Source organism: Osmerus eperlanus, chromosome 9 (genome assembly GCF_963692335.1).
Source record: "Osmerus eperlanus chromosome 9, fOsmEpe2.1, whole genome shotgun sequence".
In the NCBI taxonomy this organism is placed as follows: Eukaryota; Metazoa; Chordata; class Actinopteri; order Osmeriformes; family Osmeridae; genus Osmerus; species Osmerus eperlanus.
Window position 1 is genome coordinate 5,234,138 of NC_085026.1, and position 15,655 is coordinate 5,249,792.

The window sequence follows — 15,655 nt, forward strand, 5'->3', positions numbered from 1 at the left end:
GCAAGGCAGTGTTTGTTCTGAGTAAAAACAGTAATATACAAAAAATAGTATATTATAATATACTATCAATGGAAAAAATTATAATGAGCACATGAGCAATAATACAATTAGCCTACTTTTATTGTGAAGTTCTAGTCTTTTTTCTACACTCAACCTTACTCAACATTGCCCATCCCAACCGGTGAGTCGAGTGCGTGTGAGGTCAATAAATTCACAGGACTCTCACGCTCTATGAATCAGACTGCAAACAGCTGATGTCGAGCTCGAGAAATGAAAGTGAAACTCGGTAGTTAGCTTCATAGATATATCCCCGAAATCGACCTAACGGGGTGCACTCCATCTCACCATTCAATAATGTCAAGAAATAATTGGGGACCATGGGGTCAAGGTAAGAATTAAACAATGTTCCGTTATCTTACTAGCTATTAGCTTGCTAGCTATGAGTGTCAACATCTAGCGTTAACCTACATATTTACGCCAGCTGGCAGTCGTGAAGGCTAACACAACTAGTAACGTTTCGTAATTTTTCCTGGCATTAGCCAATTTAGAATGCGATAGTGTAGCACTTTGCTACTTTACAAAATAACTTGACTTTTTTCTTCAGCAATTCGTATGCAGCAAGACGCTCGACTGATGCGTGCTGTTCAAGTGAGTTCCACCTGGACCATAGACGTGTAACGTAATGTTAATCAATGTTAATTAATGCCTACGGAATTTGCTTGGTGTTGTGCAATTGTTTTTAGGGTCTTTGATAGCTCAATGCTAATTTATCTATTTCAGGAGAACGTGGAAGACATAATAACTCGGTTTCCCACTAGACAGAACATTCTTGACATCTTCCCTCATAGCTTGTTTGGTAAGATAATTTTGGTGCTATGGAATGTATCCATAGGATTATAGTCAGTAGGCTTGAGTATGGCCGAGAATGCAACAGGACAGTCAAGTAAACGATATCATCTTAGTGACTCATGAAGTGGGACTTTATATAGACAACTCCCTTTTGAGTCATAACTCATGATTTTATGATAATATTCTATATTGTTAAGGTTCATAAAGTGTTGTGGTTTTATTGTTACTTTTACTGGAGCAGATGACTAGATTTGACAGCAATTTATCCCTGTACAGGTGGTTTACCCATTGACTATAACCACGATGAATATTCGGATTGCGATTCTTATGATGATGATGATGATGATGACGATGAAGAGGAGTATTACTATGATGTTGACCAAAACACCCACAGTCACAGAGAACAAATAAACACATTTTCAGGGCACAGTGCTCAAAGTCCTCTAACCCCCCACCCACGTATTAAGCAATTGACCTCTGAGGTAATCAAAAATATCAACAGTTATTTCATCCTGATTGAGATGTGTTGAGTGGATACTTTATTAATATGTACAGTTTTCCAGGAAGCTGAGAAACATGCGAAAGCATTACTGGAAGAAGAGAACAGACTTAAAGAAAAAGCTGAGAAGAAAAGACTAAAAAAATTGGTGCGTATAAAAATACAGTGAAGGACATCAGGGATTGTTTTTGTGGGTGTAAATAACAATCAGATCAGCTATTGTATTAGGATTGAATATGAACACATACTATTAATCATTCACATTTGTATTCTTACTATGATCAATGCCATTGTAAAGGGTGTGAACAAAGAAATCAGTTTGCTCGAAGGAAACAGTGTCAAACGTCATCAACAACTTGGGGGCAAATGGGCATGAGGGCCCTGCTTAACCCTTGTGTTCTCCTCGGGTCGTTCTGACCCATCAGTCATTGTGACCCACCGTCGTATTGCGACAACTTTACCGCATACAAAAACAAAGTGAAGCATTTTCTTTTAACCGTCGGGCTGTCTCAGACCCCCCACATTGCGAAGGTTAAAAGAAAAGTATTTTTATTTGGTTTTGTATTGGGTAAAATTGGGTAAACACAATGATGGTTCGTTATGAACCTTTGGGTCATGTGACCCGAAGGCAGCACGAGGGTTAAAACGCTTCCTGAAAAGATCCTTCCTAAAAAATGCGATTGACCAATTTTGGTTGTTGTTATCTGAAGCCTAGTTACTTTCTTGTCTCGATCAAATCTGTTTTCTGGCTTTTGCACTCCAGAAGGTTGTTGTGACTGACACTGTGTATGAACTGTGTAAGGATGAGATATCTCAGCAGGCAGGCCGGAAAGAGTCACGACAATTATAAAAAGGGTTGACTTGGTTTTATTAGCTCAACGTCGGATCATGCCACCAATCCACAACAGAGTGGCTAGCATGAGTGAAGACTCTCTTACAAGAGTGCTTAAATACAGTATCTGGACATGTTCAAACATAGAATGCACAGAATCGCTTCCTTAACGGGTCTTCAGTGGTCAGTACACTGATACACTAGAACGTTCAGCAGGTGAAGTGGTCGTTAATCACATAAGTCCCAGTTGGTACATGTTTTGCCTTACTGTCTCCTAACTGTCTTGGCTGTGTGCTATATTCTGCTCAGAGGGGGCCTGCATGACCTCTTGACCTCAGAGACTCAAGCTGTACATGTACACAGAAAATCTGCATATCAAACTGATCATTATTAATGTAAAAGTGATTTGATTCTGTCTCCAATCCGATGATAGTTTGAGACTAGGGTTTTTCTTCAGAAAGATTTTAGTCAAAAATGGAGTCAGACGGAATATCTTTCAAAGTCAAGGTCGCTTGAATGTTTATTCAGCGATGCAGCACGTGGTACAGGAAGACACAATAAGCACTCATACCCAAGATACAACCCATCATATGCCTGATATGAGGAAAATCTCCCGCCCTGCATGATACTATTTCTCAACGTTGTTCCCCTAACTCACCCTCAATGAGGCCGACATTGGTGACCCCACCTTACTTATCTGGGCCAACTTGACCTGCCACTCTTGATCCTTACTTCATTCCCATGGTGATCTGAGGTGGATCTCAGAATCAGAAGTAACCCAAACACAGGGCCTTCAAGTTTGAGCGTTCCCAGATGGTAACCCGTGGAAACTTCCCTCTTCACTGTCCTCGGGAGCCATGTTGTTTAATTCTTGGACTCATAACAACCCCCTTTTGAGATACAAGCACACACACCAGTCTCCTATACTGCTGACTCGCTCTGGTCCACCTTCTCTCTCCTCTAGCTCCATCCCTGTTTGTTTCCCCTTCTCAACCATGGCCAGACCCCTGTTCCCACATTCTTTGCTTGAGACTAGTTCAGGACATGTTTCTACTGTGCAGATATCACAGCCCAAACCTAGGCCTTCTTCCTCAATACTGAATACCCCACATGCCTGCCTACCTGGCCTATAATCAATAAACCACGACAAGACTTAAAAACCCATAACTTAAACTGAGTTGCACCATTCCAGAGGAGACAGAACTTTTTTATACAACAGTCAAGGTACATGTACATCATACTTATTTAAATATTCAAACTAATGCAGATATTTCTACTCTATTTGCAGCGTCAGAGAGAAAGAAAACGGTTAGAAAAGGAGAGTGCTGATAAATTACCTGTAAGTATAATTACAGAACATGCAGTTTGTGATGATGTGCAATTAATTATGGTAAGATATGTGTTTAACAACTAAATACATGTTGTCTGTGTCAGAGGGGCTCAGTGGAACAAGGTTTGTCTACATCCTCACCCAAAAAGAAAGAAAATATAAAAAATCACGTTTTAAATGAAACAAAAGAATATTTTGTCGGACCTGGTCCAGACTCACCCAAGACTGATGTCACTTTACTTGACGAGAGACATCTTGGTGAAGATAATGTTGAGGATGAGAAGAGAGAGGAAGAATTATTGTCCTCAGAACCAGAGGTTGGTGTTGAATGCTTTGACCTTTTCTTTGTTACTTTTGTAGCCTACTTACTTTCAGTGCATGTCAAATACTTCACTACCACACAATTTGAACAGTTACAAAAAAATCTGAAACCCTTTTTTCTGGTTCTTAAAGGAACTTGATATGAATAGCAGCTTTATCTCTACTGCTGCTGCTATTGCTAAGAAGCAGCTTGGTCGAAAAAACAAACTAGAGAGAAAACGGCTAAAGAATCCGATTGCTGTTCGTCAGGCGGAGGACAAATGGCCCAAGATGAATAGGCAGCAAGTTGATAATGAACAGGTGATCTTGTCAAAACCGACTAATAAAAATGTACCTATTGATCCAGTCTAGACTTTCAGAAAGAATTTGACTGTGTTACTGTAGCTAATTAACAACTTAGCTATCTCCCTTCTAGATATTCAGTATCGTGGATGTGGGTGAAGTTTTAAATATGTCCATTCAGATTCACTGATTGTTTAATATTTCAAAACGTCAAACCTAAACTGATATTCACACCATTCCAGAGGAGACAGCCAACTTTTTTTATACAACAGTCAAGTTTTTAACATGATTCTAATTTGAATATTCAAACTAATGCCGATGTTTCTATTTTATTTGCAGTGTAAGAGAGACAGAAAACGGTTAGAAAAGGAGAATACTAATAAAGATAAATTACGTGTAAGTGTAATGACAGAACATGCAGTTTGTGATGCGCAATGAATTAAATCAGGGCTGCCAACTCTCACGCATTGGCCGTGAGACACAAGCATTTGATTGGTCTCACACGCTCACAAGCCACACCCCCGATTTCTCACGCTGAAGTGTCAACCCGGTTGGACAAATGCCTGAAAGATGAGTTTATATAGATCTACCTGTTGAGCCACTCGTGATCGACTAGTTTCTAGTTACCGGTATATGCTTTCAGACCTGAGGGTGTTCAAGAGGGGGGTTCTGTCTGGAATTTGTGAAATTTTCTCACATTTGCGATGCTACTTAACAAGCCATACCAGGTTCATTTCCCCCCGCTTCAGGTATGTATGCTTGAGTATTTATTCAGTAGGCCTATATTTATTGAGTATATGCTTGAATATTTATGCTCTTAAACTTTAAATAACGTTTGCTTTATTCTTAGCCCCCCCAAAAATTGCTTTGTACGCTGCAAAAGTTTGGTTGGCCCCACCAAATCTCACTCCAAGGTTTTTTGACAAGTTGGCAGCCCTGTGAATTATTGTAAGACATATTTTGTGTTTAACAACTAAATACATGTCTGTGTCAGAAATGCGCAGTGGAACAAGATCCGTCGACATCCTCACCTAAAAAGAAAGAAAATAAAAAAAATCACGTTTTAAATGAAACAAAAGAATATTTTGTTGGACCTGGTCCGGACTCACCCAAGACAGATGTCACTGTACGTGAGGAGAGACATCTTGGTGAAGATAATGTTGAGGATGAGAAGAGAGAGGAAGAATTCTTGTCCTCAGAACCAGAGGTTGGTGTTGAACGCTTTGACTTTTTCTTCGTTACTTTCGTATACCTACGTGTATACGTGTAATATTTCAATACCACACAATCTTAACTAAAAGTTCTGAAACCATTCGTTGTTTTCTGGTTCTTAAAGGAACTTGATATGAATAGCAGTTTTATCTCTACTGCTGCTGCTATTGCTAAGAAGCAGCTTGATAAAAAAAACAAACTCGAGAGAAAACGGCGAAATAATCTGATTGCTGTTCATCAGGCAGAGGACAACAAGCCCAAGATGAATGGCCAGCAAGTTGATATTGAACAGGTGATCTTGTCAAGATCGACTAATAAAAATGTACATATTGATCCAGTCTAGATTTTCAGAAAGATTTTGACTGATGTGTCACTGTAGCAAAAAATTGACGTACAGATCCATTCTAGGCTTTCAGAAGGATTTTGTTTCATGTGTAACTAGCTTACTGGCAGCCTAACCTCATCTAGCTATCCAGTATCCACATCTGTGTATCAGTCAACAACGAGCTAAAAACCTAGCTTTTAAGCTCGTTGTTGACTCCAGACAGTAATTTAACTTGATAATTGACGATGTCCAACGATTGCCACTGCAAAAAGATACCTGTGCTCCTATATCGAGTCAGTGTGGTACACGATTGAATTCGTAGTGATTTTCAGTTTCAAGGTGCTAACTTTAGTTTTACATGATAATCTTGCTTGATAAACGTGACGTGTGGCCTGATCCTTCATGGCTTGTTATTGATTATTTTAGGAAAAGGTGAAGGAGGTTGAAGTTGATGTTGTTCAGAGAAGCATCGATCTTGCCAGTAAGTTCCAGTCTGAATATTGTTGAAAAGCAGATTCCAAGAAGGAGAATCATGATGGCTGATACTTTGTAAATTCCAACGATTGAAGTTATATTAAATGAGCTGAAATCCCCCCCCCCCCCCCCCCCCCCCCCACAAATCTTCTCCACCAACCCACTTCACAGATACTGGAAATCAGTTTGCTGCCTGTGGACAACTTGATGTGGCTGTGAAATATTTCACTGGTGCAATAAAATATAACCCTACAGAGTACAAGTAAGTACAAACATTTCACTGTCTTCTTATAATTAATCCTTGAACATTGTGAATAGTTGAGATGTTTATAGTTGCACTGTGCCTGGTAGCTTAGGTGTAGTTACTTGGCACTGTGCCTGGTAGCTGAGATGTTACTTTGCACTCTGCCTGGTAAATACAGACCTTTCCTTGACTGACCACCCAAATACTGCTATGACTTTGTACTTCTGATGATTATTTTCAGCTCTACTTTTTGTAAGCACTATTTGCTCTAGGTAAAAGCATCGGTTAAATGAATCAAATGTACTATGTGAATAGTAATGACGTTAGTGACTGGTGTATGTGACCCCTCCTCAGGTTGTTTGGAAACCGGTCGTTTTGTTATGAGAGGCTACAGCAGTTTGATCTGGCGCTGATCGATGCTGACCTGTCCCTGGGCATGAACCCTGGCTGGATTAAAGGCCTGTTCAGGAAGGGGAAGGCCCTGTGCGGGCTGCAGGTACTCCCTTTCCCTCTTGTGTGGGTATCAATGCTCCCAATCAGTCTGTTTTTTTACTCTGCTCCACCTGTCTGGGTGCCCCCAACCCTCTCTACCCACTACTTAAACTAACCCTGTTTTACGCTAGTCCAGCTTGAACCCTAAACCTCCCCCCCCCCCCCCCTCCCCAGAGGTTTTACGAGGCAGCGTTGACCTATCAGGAGGTTCTGCAGCAGGACAGCTCTTCTGTCGATGCCTCCCAGGAGCTGAGGAAAGTCCATATCCTGCAACTCATGGTAGGGGTAGTGTCATAACATGACACAACAAGCATGCTACATCAGTAGTGGTGTGTGTTTACTAGGTTTGTGTGTATGTGTCCTTCCAGGAAATGGGATTTACACATGAGAAAAGTTTAGAAGCGCTGAAGGCCCACAGCAGCTTTGAGGAAGCTGTGGATGCTCTCTCAGTGATCGAAGGTAAACAATCCTGACACGCTCTTCTCGTAGTGTACCAGTAGCTGGGCAATGTGTAAAGGCGGAAATTCAAGTGGCACTGTGTAGATCTGAGTAGTCAAGAGATGTGGTTTTAATACAATTTATTTATATTATACAATTACGTAATATTAAACAAAGCTTTGCTGATCAGTCATTACGAAGGAGGTGTTAGCCACAGGTTGTTCGCAAGAGTGATGAAGAACAATCATAAAGCTTGTGCTTTTATACACTTAACACAGATGCCCTAATAAATGATCAATTCATCAATGCAGTGGTCTCTGTGATTGGTCAGCACTGGTCAGTGACAGTTAAGACAATATAACCCCCCAGGTCAAGATACCAAAGTCTTTTGATGTCACGGCTCTTTCTCTAAATGGGGACAGTAAGGATACCCTTAATGAAACACACACAGGACACAATCTCCTTGGCCAAAAGGTCAGAGCTGCTAGATCAACTGATCCATCTACCCTTCTCCCTTTAGGCCACAGAACTCAAACATCCCCCAACCTCCGTGCCCCTAGCTTCTCAATCAGGCATCATAAACCAACACCATAAATACCTTAAGACCAACTGCAACATCCATTTGTTTAAACACAACCTCAGTCTATTAAAAATACACTCTTAGTAACTATATCAAAAAATGCCATCACAAATGTCCCCTCAGGGACCAGTAAATTCCATCTAATCCAATCTAATATGACCAAGTAGAAACCCTTCATCTGGGTCGTGCAACATTTTCTTTATCCAAACCTTGTGTTTATGTACACATCCATGTGGGAACTTGTCCCATCACACCACCCCTTCATCCCCCCTCCCCACAATCTCAAGCTTGGTAACAGCTCCACTCCTCTACCCCCCCAGGTAAACCAGACATTGGAGACCCCCCCGGGCGGACGGCAGACGAGGAGGAGGAGTGGGTGGTCACCCAGCGGGGGGGCCATGCCAGGAACACGCCCAGAGCCTCGGCCTCATCCCCGGCATCAGCCGAGCGGAGACCCACCAAACCAGCCAGCGCTGCAACATCGTAAGGCTCCAACCACTGCTGGCTAGCGTCATGAGACAGGAAGTGGTTTGCACCAGACAGGAAATGGTTTGATGCAATGCTATATGGGTAGAAGAGGTCATCAGCTTTGATAATTCTATTCATTTTAGCAGATGCTTTTATCCCAAGTGAAATACAAATGGTGCACATGGAAAGTACATCAGAAAATGATGATCAGAAGTGCATTGTTCTAACAGTATTTCAGCGGTTAGTTAGGGTCAGGGAACAGTCTGCATTTACCAGGCACAGTGTAAAGTAACCACATCTCAGCTACCAGGCACAGTGCAACAATATCTTGTGAGCTATTAGCTGGGCTCGAGGTGTGGGTTGCTCAAATGATAACCAAGGACCCAGGTGTAGGGGAAGGATCAAGGTGCTTTATTTCAAGAGTGAGCAGGATTAAGGTTTTATAAATGACCAAAAACAAATCCCCAACTGGGGTTCAACAAAAGTCACTTCAACCAGCCCTCTCTAACCCCTCTCCTCACTAGAACAAATGTTTCCTTTTTTCTAACCCTTGTGCTGCCTTCGGGTCACAAGACCCAAAGGTTCATAACGAACCATCGGTGTGTTTACCCAATACAAAAACAAATACAAATATTTTTCTTTTAACCTTCGCAATGTGGGGAGTCTGATACAGCCCGACGGTTAAAAGAAAATGCTTCACTTTGTTTTTGTATGCGGTAAAGTTGTCGCAATACGACGGTGGGTCACAACGACCGATGGGTCAGAATGACCCGAAGATAACAAGGGTTAAAGGGGTTATACCCTGAATTAGTCCTTAAAATAAACCAAGAACAAAAGACCTTCCCATAATTGATTAACAGCACACAAACACTGACCAATGACATAAAAGAACCAACCCATCCCTCAGCCTACCAGCTCAACGGCTGGGCTACCCAGCTGTACCTTGTCAAGGTGGCTGATAGAACTATTGGTCCCCTGATTGATGGCGAGAGATGGCTTCCTCTGCTAGTGAAAGTGTCGCCACACCTGTGACAGCATCCTCTGGTGGTCAGAGCCGGGGCTACGTCACAATCTATAATACAATATTACACAGAGCTGTGGAAGAAAAACACCTTCATAATCTTAAATGCAACATCAAACCACTTTGTGGGTGCAGTGTGTCATGTCTCCTGGCTGCTGTGCCAATAAGCTGCCATATCTCCTGACACAGAGAGCTGTTTCCTGTCTGGGTGGGGTCCGTGGTGTCGACCATCACTGAACAGATGTTGCACAGACTGTTCAGCAGGTGAGATCATATCCACGACAGCACAGCAACAACGCATCAGGATGGGAACGCCGACATGATCATGTGATCAAAATGATTTTAGAGAGAACTGGAACTGACAACTACGTTTCTTTCATGCTCGGTTGCTCTTGTCACTTTCTCTCCCATTTCTTTCCCCCTCTCCCCCCTGTCTCTCTCTCTCTCCCTCCCTCAGGGCTGGTGAAGTGTTTAGCATCAAGATGATGCCACAGGTCCAGTGTGCGTTTGTCCACTACACCAAGAAGCAGGACTGTAAGACAGCTATTCAGCTGCTGCATGTGAGTCTGTGTTCTCCATTACAGCTGGTCATGCCAGCATCAAACAGGCAGTCAATCAAATGCTCTACTGGAGAGCTAAACTCATCCCATCTTCCCACATTGTTGGCCCCCCTTTGTGTATCATGTTATGGTCTTTAGTTAAGAATGGGTTATAGCTAGAGCCCGACTGATTTATTGGCGGGCTGATATTATCGGCTGATATTGGGCATTTTCCAAACTATCGGTATCTGCATTTATAATGGACAATAAATGAATATAAAATAAACGGATGAAACACCCATCAACCATTTTATGAGTGTTTGCGTTGCATTGTTTGTCCACCAGAGGGCACTCTACCATGTCCCTGTTGGCAACACTCGTGTTCAGAACGCCACAAACCCTCCAACCAGCTGATTCGGGCAGACTGTTTGTTTTGTTCTGTTTGTTTTGTTACGTGTTTCTGGATTATTTTTATTTATTGTATTTATTTTATGGATTGGATTTTTAAATCACCAAATATTTGTATCGATATCAGCCTTTAAAATCCTTTATCGGTCAAGCTCTAGTAATAGCTTAGTGGTAGAGCAAGTTATTCAATTGACTTCATGAATTCTGAAGGAAACAAGAATTTGTTAATGCTACGCTACAGTTAAAGGTAGCGGGTAACGGTAGCAGCCTACGTCATGCATCCCGGCCTCTGTTCTCTGGCCTTCAGGGTTTCCTAGTAGAGGGAGTGTGTCTGGCTGTGCGTCACCCAAACAAGATCCACCCAAATCTGGGTGTGTCCAGAAATGCGGCCACAGACCCCAATATGTGAGTATGACTAACCCTATCCCTGACCCCCCTCCATCACCCTCACCCCTGAGTATGACCAACCCTATCCCTGACCCCCCTCCATCACCCTCACCCCTGAGTATGACCAACCCTATCCCTGACCCCCCTCCATCACCCTCACCCCTGAGTATGACCAACCCTATCCCTGACCCCCCTCCATCACCCTCACCCCTGAGTATGACCAACCCTATCCCTGACCCCCCTCCATCACCCTCACCCCTGAGTATGACCAACCCTATCCCTGACCCCCCTCCATCACCCTCACCCCTGAGTATGACCAACCCTATCCCTGACCCCCCTCCATCACCCTCACCCCTGAGTATGACCAACCCTATCCCTGACCCCCCTCCATCACCCTCACCCCTGAGTATGACCAACCCTATCCCTGACCCCCCTCCATCACCCTCACCCCTGAGTATGACCAACCCTATCCCTGACCCCCCTCCATCACCCTCACCCTACTCCAACACTCAAACTCCAACGCTAAAACTATCTCTCCTCCCCCTCTAACATCATCACCTTCCTCTGGAGAACCAGAGTTTGCACCAGGAGGAGCAGTTCCCCCCTCGTCATCCCCAACAACAGGACCATCAACAGAGCCAAGTAGAGTGCCAACGACACTAACTACAAACATTTGCAAATCTCAGCTTGGGCAATTTGTTGTTTATATTTAATTGTTTTAAATGCCTACTGTTTTTATGTTGGGCTGTGACTGCTGTGTCTTTGCTGTGTCTTTGCTACTCAATACTTATGTTGCCATTTACTGGCTCAGTAGTTTTACATTGTCTGTTTGTGTTTTTACTATTGGGTCAGTCTGTTTTGAAATGTATAAGTTAAGTTATTGTTTCAAATGTGCCAGGGCGCTGTACTAATAAGTCACCACTAGGTGGCAACAGCTGAGACCCCAACGCTGGGATGTGTTGACCTGTTGCCTTCCTCTGCTTCCTCGGGTGTGTTTGTGGCCCTCCAATCTTCATTTGTGATTTCCACAAACACTGTTCAAGATTATTAAACAGATTAAGCTGTTAAAATCGTTGTCTTGTGACGCTCACGGCTACTGTATATGCGTGCATTGCATGCATGCATTTCTTAAACTAGTAAACTATAGACTTGTTAATGCATACAATGCTATCTCTTTTGGTCTGATCCTTGACTGATGAAACGTTGGGAGTGTAAATGACCAAATCCTTTACAAAGCTGAGCAATGACTTTAAAAGGGGGAAAGAAGTTAGTTGTGTAAAGTGCTTTGTCTTAATCTTGGTTTATGGTTAGAATTTCTATGCTTCTAGTCTTTAATTGGCAGATGGCATAACCCACAAAGCCCCTTTGATCTTTGAGAGATTTGAGAGCATAAAAGGACTGTAACACAAATAACATGAACTCGGTTTGAACCTGGAGACTGACTAGTGGGGTCTGGGGTTCGTACATTACGTCGGAGCAAGGAAAAAAACTGTCCAATTTAATCTCATTGCTGCTCTTGGCTTTTCCAGTCAGTAAACCCATTCAAATGGAGATTTGACTGATAGGAGGTGAAAGTTCAGAAGCTGGGGGAGAGCCTACCTCCTTTTTTGGCTCCAGCTAAACCTTCCCTGCTTCACAAAACAAACACCAGCTGAGATTAGTGAAGCCTTGTTAAAAACCTGCCAAGGGTTTACAGATCCTTTATTTTTATATTTTTCACCCGCCCCTAAGAGCAGCATAGCTTTATTTGTTCTATTACAAACTGTCCATCACGCTCGACCATTCTTACGTCACCAGACTGGTAGGCCTAAAATCCATCTGGAATAACATTACGTTACTGTGCTACTTTGAATATTCAGAATAGGTTGTTAAGGAACAGCTGTGTCAAAACAATTATCAAGTGTAGCTTCTTAAATACAGTAAGTCGTGTAAATTCAACTAAGATGACTGAAGATCATGTTTAACTTTGGATGTTTTAGAGCCGTATTTTACCTAACGGCAGCGTAAAAGAAGGCATATTTTTAGCTATTGCACTATTTATTTTAAATACATGCCTTAGTTTAGTTGCATCTGTTAAAATTAGACATTTGTCACAATGAGAGATTGACCCTATCTTTGAAACAGGACGGGGCCCCTGTTAATGAGCAGGAATAAAACAAACCCAATTAGCAATTTGATTACCGGTACTTGCTTTCCTTCACCTCATTTGCATAATCTACATAAGTCAATTTGCATAGAAAAGATGAATGTGTGCTGTTGCCGGGCGCATGCAGGCTTGTGCATATTTGAGTTCTTTGTTGTCTAATTCACTGAGGAGTACGAGAAGGGAGGGGTAGTGACACTGTCTTTGTCGCGCCCCTTGACTAATGAAAGGTTAAAAGTTGACTCTCAGATGTGTTTCACGTGGCCAGCATGCAGGGAGGAGCGGCACACTGCTGGAGTACAGACAGACAGGGACACCGCGGGTCCAAGACACTAAACTAAAGACATGGGATATCGGAAGCACTGATGTCGAGCTGTAATTACCCCCAACTTGCTGGATAATATGCTATCCTTATGCAGTACCTCCTGAAACACTACATAGTCTAATTCTCATCAAGACACCAAAACCAGGGTCGTACCTACATGTAAGGTGACTGAGGTACCTGTTATTTGTTTAAATATTCCCATATATATGTTCCAAATATAAAAATATTCCAGAGCCATGATTTAGGTCTTGTAGTTGGACCTCACTAAAACTCTGATGCTGGTCACAGGCCTGACTAGAACACTCAGGTTGTAGAATGTGTTGTCCTTGGGAACATTAGATTATATAATAAAGTTAAATGTGGTTTTGATAGTATAAAGCAGCAAGTTGGGTGTGTTGGCCATCACTCAAGGCTTAGTCATCAGGTTGAAGTTCACTCAGCTATCGACTAGTGTTACCACAGGCTACACAGGCTACATTCATGCAGACAAAGAACCACTGCAGCTTGTAAATCCTCTCATTGTTGCCCTGAGGACTTCCACTTCCAATAACTGATGTTCATTTCCACATTTCACAAACCTTGTAATCCACGAGTCCCTCCGAAAATTCCAACCGGATCTTTATCTGACAGTTTTTCCATGTCTTGTGAGCTATTTTTCGGAAAAAATAGCGGTGTAGTCCCAGACTACGCAGAGGGAAATGTCACCATCAATCTTCAAGGCGATCCGTTGGTGGGTGATCTACAACAGGAGGCAGAGCTGATAACCGGAATCCTCCAGGCGGTGTTATTCTGCTTCCTGTTGGAATGAAACCAGCTTCCTTTCACACAAATCCTAACATCAGACCTCTCACCGAAAGCCTGTCAGTTTAGCTACTCTCAAACATACAACTACTGGGATAACAAATAGTAATGTATTCGTTTTAGCAAACACTTTTATCCCAAACGACGTACAGGAGGGATTTGAATCTGCAACCTCTTGCTCTACCACCAAGCTATCCTTATCCCCTTACATGCTTTATAGGGATAAGCGTCACCACCTACAAAAACAGCGAGACCATGAAAATGGAAACAGATCTCTACATTGTAGGTGTTTTGTTCGCCACTGTGGTGCAGGCTGTTCGTGTTTCAGCGCCCGCTTGTTCAGATGCTGTTAGTGGAGTTGGTTGAGACGTTATTATGGTTGTACTGTGGCTGAGATGTGGTAACTCTGCACTGTGCCTGGTAAATACAGATTTTTCCTTGACTCTGACCACTGAATACGGTTGGAACTGTGCACTTCTGATCCTTGACTTTCTGCTGTGCTTCCTATCTGTGCTGTTTGCATGTCGCTTGGGATGAAGGTGTCTGCTAAACGAATTAAATGTATATGTCGAATGTACGGTAAATGCGTACATCTCGGAGATGTAGGCTTTTGTTCCGTTTCCTGAGGGAGCCCCTTTCATCCTTGCTGGGTCCACAGACAGCCCAGGCCCTGATCAGGTCGTTACAGATGGTCATCATTCAGACGCTGGGCCTGGCTTCCTGTTTACTTCTGCCTTACTGTGCACAATGAGTTACCTTCACGGATTAATATAAAGTAAATGTGATGTCCCTGTAGTTTCTCCTGTCTTCTAGCCGGGCTCCCTCCGAGCAGTCCGACCCTGGCCCTGTCTCCTCATGGTCCTCAGAGCTAACTGTACACCTGCCACCACTAATGATGATTAATGCCTGGGTTCTGACGGGAGTGCTTCCATGTCCAACAAGCAGACAGGCTCCATCTGTATCAGGTTGTTGTAGCCCGAGGACCTTAATGAGGGGTCTCTGCCCCAGCCAGCATAAAGGTGAGATATGGATGAGAAAGGGATGTGGATGGTATGAGGATGGATGAAGGTGGGAGGAGGATGAGATTAGGGTGGGATGAGGATATGTGGGTTCTGGCAGACCGCAGAGAAGGGAGGTCAGAGGATAAGGTGCTGGACAGAGATGAAAGGTTTGGAATGAGAATGTGGTGTTTCCCACCGGCTTGGGTGCGTGTGTGTGTGTGTGTGTGTGTGTGTGTGTGTGTGTGTGTGTGTGTGTGTGAGAGAGAGTGCACAACTGTGACTGAACACAACAGTATGAGGGGTCGGGAGGAAAAACGTCCTGACAAAATCCCAATCCATTAACACAGCGACCTGACGTCTGAAACATCAAGAAAAACAAAAACACAGGGAGAGATTTTCAGATTACTGTCTGTGATGTCACAGTAAAGCTATCTTTGTTGCTGTTTTGCTCTGAAAAACAGATGAACCTCAGCCCCCCCCCCCCCCCCCATCCCAGATGATTTTACACCTGGTAGCTTGTAGCTCAGACCCTGCCTGCTCCAAACCCTGCCTGCTCCAGACCCTGCCTGCTACAGGACTGGGAACCAGCGTGCCCGAAACCCAAATCAGCACACACCTGCCTCTTTGTTTGTCAGCCCTGAGGAAGCTCAGGGGGATTCTGCCCAATCATGTGGTACTTTTCTG

The 15,655-nt window shown here is 43.2% G+C and overlaps 1 protein-coding gene across 9 annotated transcripts; it reads left to right on the forward strand.

Moving 5' to 3' along the window:
• The first annotated feature begins 57 nt into the window (after positions 1–57).
• Positions 58–11,807, forward strand: si:dkey-33c12.4 (uncharacterized protein LOC560112 homolog). Of its 9 annotated transcripts, XM_062469091.1 has the most exons (22): positions 58–388; positions 605–648; positions 781–856; positions 1,126–1,331; positions 1,413–1,496; positions 3,469–3,519; positions 3,615–3,633; positions 3,724–3,827; positions 3,964–4,131; positions 4,453–4,509; positions 5,108–5,320; positions 5,450–5,647; positions 6,077–6,131; positions 6,296–6,386; positions 6,723–6,864; positions 7,035–7,139; positions 7,229–7,319; positions 8,199–8,361; positions 9,557–9,631; positions 9,825–9,927; positions 10,622–10,719; positions 11,278–11,805. In XM_062469091.1, exons 1-22 carry the CDS (start codon positions 355–357, stop codon positions 11,345–11,347), a joined length of 2,247 nt encoding a protein of 748 aa, XP_062325075.1. In that variant the 5' UTR covers positions 58–354; the 3' UTR covers positions 11,348–11,805. The 9 variants fall into 9 exon arrangements, with proteins under 9 accessions (XP_062325075.1, XP_062325073.1, XP_062325074.1 ...); XM_062469089.1 differs by having other exon boundaries at positions 3,615–3,827; XM_062469090.1 differs by having other exon boundaries at positions 3,615–3,827; positions 5,450–5,617; positions 11,278–11,804.
• The last annotated feature ends 3,848 nt before the right edge of the window (positions 11,808–15,655 follow it).